Source organism: Salvelinus alpinus, chromosome 2 (assembly GCF_045679555.1).
Source record: "Salvelinus alpinus chromosome 2, SLU_Salpinus.1, whole genome shotgun sequence".
Classification (NCBI taxonomy): domain Eukaryota; kingdom Metazoa; phylum Chordata; class Actinopteri; order Salmoniformes; family Salmonidae; genus Salvelinus; species Salvelinus alpinus.
Genome location: NC_092087.1, coordinates 87,211,222 through 87,222,118, shown reverse-complemented (window position 1 = coordinate 87,222,118; position 10,897 = coordinate 87,211,222). Strand labels below are relative to the sequence as shown.

The 10,897-nt window shown below is 43.4% G+C and overlaps 1 protein-coding gene and 1 long non-coding RNA gene across 2 annotated transcripts in view; one reads left to right on the top strand and one right to left on the bottom strand.

Moving 5' to 3' along the window:
* The first annotated feature begins 440 nt into the window (after positions 1-440).
* LOC139568076 (uncharacterized) overlaps positions 441-10,897 on the top strand; it is a 245,886-nt gene continuing 235,429 nt past the window's right edge. The window contains exons 1-2 of the long non-coding RNA XR_011673507.1: positions 441-572; positions 604-818. This is a non-coding gene — a long non-coding RNA (uncharacterized lncRNA). The remainder of the gene's footprint in view (positions 573-603; positions 819-10,897) is intronic.
* LOC139551900 (B-cell receptor CD22-like) overlaps positions 1,725-10,897 on the bottom strand; it is a 17,262-nt gene continuing 8,089 nt past the window's right edge. The window contains exons 4-10 of the mRNA XM_071363241.1: positions 5,394-5,498; positions 4,916-5,006; positions 3,440-3,604; positions 3,024-3,286; positions 2,411-2,674; positions 2,039-2,302; positions 1,725-1,819 (exon numbers count right to left, since the gene is read on the bottom strand). Of these exons, the coding sequence (XP_071219342.1) occupies positions 1,725-1,819; positions 2,039-2,302; positions 2,411-2,674; positions 3,024-3,286; positions 3,440-3,604; positions 4,916-5,006; positions 5,394-5,498 (1,247 nt within the window). The remainder of the gene's footprint in view (positions 1,820-2,038; positions 2,303-2,410; positions 2,675-3,023; positions 3,287-3,439; positions 3,605-4,915; positions 5,007-5,393; positions 5,499-10,897) is intronic.

Below are 10,897 nucleotides of genomic sequence, written 5' to 3'. Positions count from 1 at the left end.
ATATATTATTATATACTATTATAAACTGGGTAGTTTGGGTCCTGGATGCTGATTGGCTGAAACAGAATTTCAGAAGTCTATACTGTATATCAGACAATATACCACGGGTATGACGTAAAAATAATTGTTTACTGTTCTATTTATGTTGTTAACCAATTTAAATGCCATGATAAACTCAAGCAATAAGGCCAGAGGAGGTGTGGTATATGGCAAAAACACTAGGGCTAAGGGCTGTTCTTACGCACAACGCAACGCGAAGTGCTTGGATGCAGACCTTAGCCGTGGTATATTGGCCACATACAACACACCCAGATGTGCCTTATTTTAAACTGGTTACCAATGTACTTAGACCAGTAAATTCACATTTTAATGCCCATGGTATACGGTCTGATATATCACGCCTTTCAGCTAATCAGCATTCAAGGCTCAAACCACCCAGTTTATTATGGTCAATATTCCACACCTCCACAGGCCTTCTGTCACTTAGTTTAAATATACAGGTCCAGATATACAAGGTTTTTGTCAAACGTGTTGTGTTCAGGTCTTCTTCTTTCTGGGTTTGTTGTGTTCAGGTCTTCTTCTTTCTGGGTTTGTTGTGTTCAGGTCTTCTTGGTTCTGGTTTGTTGTGTTCAGGTCTTCTTGGTTCTGGGTTTGTTGCGTTCAGGTCTTCTTGGTTCTGGTTTGTTGTGTTCAGGTCTTCTTGGTTCTGGGTTTGTTGTGTTCAGGTCTTCTTGGTTCTGGGTTTGTTGTGTTCAGGTCTTCTTGGTTCTGGGTTTGTTGTGTTCAGGTCTTCTTGGTTCTGGGTTTGTTGTGTTCAGGTCTTCTTGGTTCTGGGTTTGTTGACTGTACTGTAGAGAACAGAGGAGTCCTCCTCAGCTGCTTGTGCTGCTGAAGAGAGAAACAGAAATGAAACAAAGACATCGTCCCAAATGGTGGCACCCTATAGGGCTATGTCTAAAGTAGTGCACTACCACCCTATAGGGCTCTGTCTAAAGTAGTGCACTACCACCCTATAGGGCTCTGTCTAAAGAAGTGCACTAAATAGGGAATAGGGTTCCATTTGGAACAGAAGAACAGTTCTTCAAAACCATCATCACATCACTCCCTCATTATAGACATGTCATAGTAATTGTCCTGAGATGTCCATTGTTGGGTTCATAGTTTGGGTTCATAGTGGTCACAAAGGGTCAACTGTTTTTCTTATTGATGACCTCTCCTACAATAAACTGCAGCATATGAATGACCTTAATGCAGAATATGCTCACCTGGTGGCAGCACTGGGAGGTTGAATTTCAGAGCAGCGTACTGGACATCCTCATCCTCTTTCTGGGGCTGAGACACTTGGACGGTGGAGTACAGAGGCACTTCCTGGTTTTTGGAACGAGAGAAGTGGACGCTGGCGTAGTGAACATCATCCTGGTCGACGGTGGCTGCTGTCTGTGCTGCAGTAGAGGTCATGACCATGCTTGAGATGTTGTCATACACTGGACTAGAGTCTCCCTGATGGAGAGAGAGGACAGACAACATGAGGAGTGGAAATGTTCCACAAAGCATAAACATTAATCACAGTCATCTTCTGATTCCAACAGACTCACCAGTCCATCGCCTGCTGTGTCTCTTGTGTCAGAGGTAGATTTTGGAGGCTTTCTTCCTGTTTTGTAAACAATTGAATGAATGAATGAATTAATTAATTATTGAATTTTCTAAATAAACAACAAAAACACTCACCTGAACCACATGAGTCCAGAGAGACAGAGGATGAGAACCAGAACAACCACTATGATTCCTACAGCTGCAGTCACAACTGAGGTCTGTTTCCCTGTAATAAAATATGGATGATATGAGTACACAGCATGTTCTAATGAACTGAATATTATTATAATAATAAAACAGAATATCAATGTAATACTTGTTAATACTTGGGGATTTTATAAGCAAACCTGTCGTTATAAACAGAAGTGTAATTATCCAAAGTATAATTATTAAGATATATTTTGAAAAGTAATTTTGTATTGAGGTATTAAAGATTAAACTTTACCTGCTACAATGATCATCAGAGTGGTAGAGTTCATAGATCCTCTTCCATTCTGGGCCTCACAGTAGTATTCTCCTCTGTCCTCGGAGCTGATGTTAGTGATGCTGTAACTCTGTCCTGATGCTTTTGGTGAGGTTACGTTCTTCTTGTACCAGGTGTATTTGTCCACAGGTGGGTTGGCATCACTGCTGCAGGTCAGAGTCACTGAACTGCCCTCCACTATTTCACCAGAGGGACTGACTGACACTGAGGTGTTCTTTGGGCCATCTGGTGGACAATATGTAACAATAGTGTATTAAATAGTGTTTTTCTTATTATTGAAATATGAATTTAAATGTGATCCTCTGATTAAAAGATGAGGTTAGGTGAATTTACACTGAACGTCCACAGACACAGAAGAAGAATTGAGACGTCCATATTTATTCTCAGCCTCACAGTAGTATTCTCCTCTGTCCTCAGAGCTGATGTTAGTGATGCTGTATCTCTGTTCCGATGCTTTTGGTGAGGTTACGTTCTTCTTGTACCAGGTGTATTTGTCCACAGGTGGGTTGGCATCACTGCTGCAGGTCAGAGTCACTGAACTGCCCTCCACTATTTCACCAGAGGGACTGACTGACACTGTGGTGTTCTTTGGAGCATCTAGTAAAGGAGAATATGTCAGAGGGTCAGGACTGTAGTATACTACCTCAAATGACGTCATGTCAAAAATAAATTATATCTAAAGTCAGAGAACTATCTAAAACTATCACTTACACAAAACATGAACAAGAATACATTAGGAGATACTTTAGGACTTGAGTGTCTACTAAACTATTCTTCAAGTGTTTGAGGTACTGAACATTCTAACTATAGACATGCATACATCTATGACGTTGTCTGTAATTTCTATGTAATGATGAATATTGATAGATAAAGCAGTAATACCTTTCTCGTTGATATTAAATGATTGATGCGTTCTAAGTAGAATAGTAGATGAATTCATACTCACACACTGCAGGAGAGTGGAGGTCCTCATGGTGTTCTACAGTACAGGAGTAACTGTCCACAGAATGACCCAACACTACTAGGGTATTACTAGAGTATTGTTGGGAAGTGGGCTCATCAAGACGTTGTCCGTTCTTGTACCAGGTGTAGGTGGGGTTGTCAGTCAGAGTACAGGTGGTGCTACAGGTCAGTGTTGTCTGTCCCTCTGCAGCAGAAGTCACTTCCACCTGCAGACCTGAAACAATATGTATAAAACCACATACACCTCTGTGTTAACAGGATGGTCAATTTATTTTCTCCTGTAATTCAATATTATTTACAGTTGTATCATAGAGTGTAGTATTACCTGTGACAGACAGAGTTGTTCCATGGAAGCTGTACCCCCATCTGGCCTTATCAGTTGTAAATCTGAATCTGTACTCAGTTGAGACACTTTCTCTCAGGTCTGTGATTCTCAGGGTGTAGTCCTTTTCTGTTTGTCGATGGTATTCCACACGATCTGCATACTCTGAGTCCTGTCTCAGGTCTTTAGTTACACCAGACTCCCATTTGTTGAACCAGGATACTTCTGTGACGTTATGCCAACTGGGATGTGTGTAAAAGCAAGATATGTCCACTGTTGACCCTTTCAAAGCACAGATACTCTGATGGGTGTAAGTCACATTCATACAGCTCTCACCCACAACACCTGAAACATAATGTAACTGATCAATTCCTGAAACGATAATGAGACTAAATGTTTTAGATGTATTGGACAGGTTCATTTTGAATAAAACAATATATATACAGTATATTGACATACATCTATAAAACTGTTTATCATTACAGTGTATATACACTGCTCAAAAAAATAAAGGGAACACTTAAACAACACAATGTAACTCCAAGTCAATCACACTTCTGTGAAATCAAACTGTCCACTTAGGAAGCAACACTGATTGACAATAAATTTCACATGCTGTTGTGCAAATGGATTAGACAAAAGGTGGAAATTATAGGCCCCAATAAAGGAGTGATTCTGCAGGTGGTGACCACAGACCACTTCTCAGTTCCTATGCTTCCTGGCTGATGTTTTGGTCACTTTTGAATGCTGGCGGTGCTCTCACTCTAGTGGTAGCATGAGACGGAGTCTACAACCCACACAAGTGGCTCAGGTAGTGCTCCACCTTGCACAAAGGCGGAGGTAGCGGTCCTGCTGCTGGGTTGTTGCCCTCCTACGGCCTCCTCCACGTCTCCTGATGTACTGGCCTGTCTCCTGGTAGCGCCTCCATGCTCTGGACACTACGCTGACAGACACAGCAAACCTTCTTGCCACAGCTCGCATTGATGTGACATCCTGGATGAGCTGCACTACCTGAGCCACTTGTGTGGGTTGTAGACTCCGTCTCATGCTACCACTAGAGTGAGAGCTCCGCCAGCATTCAAAAGTGACCAAAACATCAGCCAGGAAGCATAGGAACTGAGAAGTGGTCTGTGGTCACCACCTGCAGAATCACTCCTTTATTGGGGGTGTCTTGCTAATTGCCTATAATTTCCACCTTTTGTCTATTCCATTTGCACAACAGCATGTGAAATTTATTGTCAATCAGTGTTGCTTCCTAAGTGGACAGTTTGATTTCACAGAAGTGTGATTGACTTGGAGTTACATTGTGTTGTTTAAGTGTTCCCTTTATTTTTTTGAGCAGTGTAGTTAAGAATATTGATAGAGAAAGTAATACCATTCTTATTAGTTTTAAATGATACCACATACAATACTAGTTTCATTCATACTCACACATTGCAGGAGAGTGGTGATCCTCATGGCCTTTTACAGCACAGGAGTAACTGTCTGAATAATACATTTTAACAGAGTATTGCCGGGAAGTGGGCTTATTTAGACGTTGTCCGTTCTTGTACCAGATGTAGGTGGGGTTGTCAGTCAGAGTACAGGTGGTGATACAGGTCAGTGTCTTATCCTGATGTCCCCCAGTCACCTTCACCTGAAGACCTGGAGAAAAAACAATATCACTGTAAATCCCTTTATCACTGACTTATCACTCTAATACAAAGATGGAAGAAATCCTATATTATACAGATTATAATACATACAACAGAACTAATTGGAATTGAACAGAAAAACAATTTTTTACTCTACCTGTGACAGACAGAGTGACTCCAGGACTGCCAGTATATGTCCCTCCTTCCTGATCTGTTAATAATCTGAACCTGTACGTAGCTGAGTCTCTCTCTCTCAGGTCTGTGATTCTCAGGGTACAGTCTTTCTCCTTATCCCAATGATACTCCAGACGACCTGCATACTCTGGGTCCTGACCTAGATATTCAGGTTCTACACCAGTCCCCAATTCAGTGAACCAGAGGGTTTTTGTGACTGTACCACTGGGATATGTGTAAGAGCAGGTCAGATCAACTGTTGACCCCTTCAAGGCACAGATACTCTGAGGGGTGTAAGTCACACTCCAGCCATCCTGACCCAGTACCACTGAAACACAGTCACACAACACAACATTTATTAAATGAAAATTAGTCAATGGCTCTCACTAACAGTAGGGTTTGTCCACACTTTGTTGCTGTAGTTGCTGAGCTGGGTGTGAATGGAAACCACAGATAAGCATCTCTCAATGAGGAGTGAAAGACAACTATATAAAGTGAAATAGATACGCCAAACATAACAGAATAACATTATGACTCTTGACCTGTTAGAAATGTCTGTAAATTGAAAAACAGGGCAAATAAAACAGTTATGAAAGGGACCATACCTGCTACAGACCAGAGAAATACCACCAACACACTTCCTGCTTTTCTCAAAGCCATTGTTGCGTCTCCCACCCTGCAGTCTTAGAAACATAAACAACAACTCACTCTATAGCTAGTGAATAACTCCATACATCATCATCAACAACAATCACTTATTGAACAGATTTGTAGTACTGTAAACACATATTTCTACATTGATTGTTGTGAATCTGTTTTATTCTCAGAACCCCAAATATAGGAGGATAAATGTTCAATCCTCTACGGTCCGTCAAGCTGTACAGCAGCCTAAAGACTGACCACCAGGTTCAATGATAGCTCCTATCCCCAAGCTGTGAGGATAAACAGCCAGTGACTCTCTCACACACACACACACACACACACACACACACACACACACACACACACACACACACACACACACACACACACACACACACACACACACACACACACACACACACACACACACACACACACACACACACACACACACACACACACACACACACACACACACACACACAGACACCATCTGTATTGAAGGCCCATAAGTCCCATGGAGTCTGTATCAAAGTCTAGAGAGCTGGTTGTTATGGATGTAGAAAAGTTAAAACACACATCCTACACAGTATAGATGTCAACCCTACTCCCTATCAGTCTGGTCCTGAAGGGCCCTCAGCTAAATCCACTGCGTCATTCACACACACACACACACACACACACACACACACACACACACACACACACACACACACACACACACACACACACACACACACACACACACACACACACACACACACACACACACACACACACACACACACACACACACACACACACACACACACACACACACACACACACACACACACACACACACACACACACACACTCACCCATGCCGGGGGAGACACTTTATGAATACTGGCCCTGATGTAACAACCAAAACACAGCTCAAAACATAACAAGAAGTAAAATGATAGTATATGTATATGACTAATGACTAAAAACAAATAACCAAAAACGATAATTCAAGATATTGTCAAGCGTACTTGCAGAGTGAAGTAAAGGGGAGAGGTGAAAACAAGAAGTAAGTGTTGACACATTATAAAGTCGTCAGAACACATGTAGCTGAATCAGAACTGTCCTTTTCCTTCCTCTTTAAGACATTAACATGCATCATGACCAGACCAGTACGTCAGAAAAGGGCTGTGTCTGTATTTCAACAGACATTGTGAAAAAGACTGCAGCTCACACACTTTCCAGCTCACACTCTCAAACACATTGATCCCCTGAACGCAGCTCACTCTCCAGATCCCAATCACCTGAATTCTGATCACCTGTTCACAAACCTGTATGTCATTATCACACATTATTTAGTTCAGTTCTTTGCAAATCAAATCCAATTTCATTTGTCACATACACATGGTTAGCAGATGTTAATGCGAGTGTAGCGAAATACTTGTGCTTCTAGTTCCGACAATGCAGTAATAACCAACGAGTAATCTAACCTAACAATTCCACAACTACTATCTTATACAGACAAGTGTAAAGGGATATGTACATAAAGATATATAAATGAGTGATGGTACAGAACGGCATAGGCAAGATGCAGTAGATGGTATCGAGTACAGTATATACATATGAGATGAGTAATGTAGGGTATGTAAACATAAAAGTGCATATGTTAAAGTGGCTAGTGATACATGTATTACATAAAGATGGCAAGATGCAGTAGATGATATAGAGTACCGTATATACATATACATTATATTAAGTGGCATTGTTTAAAGTGGCTAGTGATACATTTTTGATCAATTTCCATCAATTTCCATTATTAAAGTGAGCTGGAGTTGAGTCAGTATGTTGGCAGCAGCCACTCGATGTTAGTGGTGGCTGTTTAACAGTCTGATGGCCTTGAGATAGAAGCTGTTTTTCAGTCTCTCGGTCCCTGCTTTGATGCCCCTGTACTGACCTCGCCTTCTGGATGATAGCGGGGTGAACAGGCAGTGGCTCGGGTGGTTGTTGTCCTTGATGATCTTTATGGCCTTCCTGTGACATCGGGTGGTGTAGGTGTCCTGGAGGGCAGGTAGTTTGCCCCGAGTGATGCGTTGTGCAGACCTCACTACCCTCTGGAGAGCCTTACGGTTGTGGGTGGAGCAGTTGCCGTACCAGGCGGTGATACAGCCCGACAGGATGCTCTCGATTGTGCATCTGTAGAAGTTTATGAGTGCTTTTGGTGACAAGCCGAATTTCTTCAGCCTCCTGAGGTTGAAGAGGCGCTGCTGCGCCTTCTTCACAACGCTGTCTGTGTGGGTGGACCAATTCAGTTTGTCCGTGATGTGTACGCCGAGGAACATAAAACTTACTACCCTCTCCACTACTGTCCCGTCGATGTGGATAGGGTGGTGCTCCCTCTGCTGTTTCCTGAAGTCCACAATCATCTCCTTTGTTTTGTTGATGTTGAGTGTGAGGTTATTTTCCTGACACCACACTCCGAGGGCCCTCACCTCCTCCCTGTAGGCCGTCTCGTCGTTGTTGGTAATTAAACCTACCACTGTAGTGTCGTCCGCAAACTTGATGATTGAGTTGGAGGCGTGCATGGCCACGCAGTCGTGGGTGAACAGGGAGTACAGGAGAGGACTGAGAACATACCCTTGTGGGGCCCCAGTGTTGAGGATCAGCGGGGTGGAGATGTTGTTACCTACTCTCACCACCTGGGGGCGGCCCGTCAGGAAGTCCAGTACCCAGTTGCACAGGGCGGGGTCGAGACCCAGGGTCTCGAGCTTGATGACGAGTTTAGAGGGTACTATGGTGTTAAATGCTGAGCTGTAGTCGATGAACAGCATTCTCACATAGGTATTCCTCTTGTCCAGATGGGTTAGGGCAGTGTGGTTGCGATTGCGTCGTCTGTGGACCTATTGGGGCGGTAAGCAAATTGGAGTGGGTCTAGGGTGTCAGGTAGGGTGGAGGTGATATGGTCCTTGACTAGTCTCTCAAAGCAATTCATGATGACGGAACTGAGTGCTACGGGGCGGTAGTCGTTTAGCTCAGTTACCTTAGCTTTCTTGGGAACAGGAACAATGGTGGCCCTCTTGAAGCATGTGGGAACAGCAGACTGGGATAAGGATTGATTGAATATGTCCGTAAACACACCAGCCAACTGGTCTGCGCATGCTCTGAGGACGTGGCTGGGGATGCCGTCTGGGCCTGCAGCCTTGCGAGGGTTAACACGTTTAAATGTTTTACTCAAGGAGTGTCCGCAGGTTTTTGTAGCGGGCCGTGTCAGTGGCACTGTATTGTCCTCAAAGCGAGCAAAGAAGTTATTTAGTCTGTCTGGGAGCAAGACATCCTGGTCCGCGACGGGGCTGGTTTTCTTTTTGTAATCCGTGATTGACTGTAGACCCTGCCACATACCTCTTGTGTCTGAGCCGTTGAATTGCAACTCTACTTTGTCTCTATACTGATGCTTAGCTTGTTTGATTGCCTTGCGGAGGGAATAGCTACACTGTTTGTATTCGGTCATGTTTCCGGTCACCTTGCCCTGGTTAAAAGCAGTGGTTCGCGCTTTCAGTTTCGCGCGAATGCTGCCATCAATCCACGGTTTCTGGTTTGGGAATGTTTTAATAGTTGCTGTGGGTACGACATCGCCGATGCACTTTCTAATGAACTCGTTCACCGAATCAGCGTATTCGTCAATATTGTTGTTGGACGCAATGCGGAACATATCCCAATCCACGTACTTTAAGCAGTCTTGAAGCGTGGAATCAGATTGGTCGGACCAGCGTTGAACAGACCTGAGCGCGGGAGCTTCTTGTTTTAGTTTCTGTCTGTAGGCTGGAAGCAACAAAATGGAGTCGTGGTCAGCTTTTCCGAAAGGAGGGCGGGGGAGGCCCTTATATGCGTCGCTGTAGTTAGAATAACAATGATCCAGAGTTTTTCCAGCCCTGGTTGCGCAATCGATATGCTGATAGAAATTAGGGAGTCTTGTTTTCAGATTAGCCTTGTTAAAATCCCCAGCTACAATGAATGCAGCCTCAGGATATGTGGTTTCCAGTTTACATCGAGTCAAATAAAGTTCGTTCAGAGCCTTCGATGTGTCTGCTTAGGGGGGAATATATACGGCTGTGATTTTAATCTAAATGAATTCCCTTGGTAGATAATGCGGTCGATTTGATTGTGAGGAATTCTAAGTCAGGTGAACAGAAGGACTTGAGTTCCTGTATGTTGTTATGATTACCCCATCATTGTGAGGTATTGTTTGTTTTGTGACACACTTCTTTCCCGTATTTAGTCCTCCTGTGTATGATAGTTTTTGCCTTCCTCACTAACAACGCCTTTTGCCTATTCAATGCATGTAACTTAGCCTATCGGATTTCCTGTTATCAACCTCTTGCCTGTTCTCCCAGACTACGTTACTAGCCTTTTCCCTGCCTGTACTGTTGCCTTTTTGGTCTGGGTGTTCTAAGTGATGTGATGTTCTCTGGTGTTGGTCTGGGTGTTCTAGGTGATCTGATGTTCTCTGGTGTTGGTCTCGGTGCCATTTTGGACCCCCTGTTTATGACCTCCTGTGGTCCTTTAAAGAAACACCTGCTGCGCCTTGCGCTTGAAACCAGCTCTCTGTCTCCCATCGTGTTCGTTACACATGTAAACAATGTGTTCACTATACTATTTATAACGTTAACAATTTATTGTGTTGCCTTGCCCTTCTGAGTTCTGTATATACAGGTCAAAGTTCCATGATGTCATTCAATTAGAACCCATTCCATTTAAACACCCCTGTCCATCACTCCTCATCAGCTGTGTCAAAGTGGTACTGAAGGTTCCAGTTTTCTAGACTAGAGTTCTCCCTACTGGCATCTCAACATTACTGCAGTGTTCTAGACTAGAGTTCTCCCTACTGGCATCTCAACATTACTGCAGTGTTCTAGACTAGAGTTCCCCCTACTGGCATCTCAACATTACTACAGTGTTCTAGACTAGAGTTCTCCCTACTGGCATCTCAACATTACTACAGTGTTCTAGACTAGAGTTCTCCCTACTGGCATCTCAACATTACTACAGTGTTCTAGACTAGAGTTCTCCCTACTGGCATCTCAACATTACTGCAGTGTTCTAGAC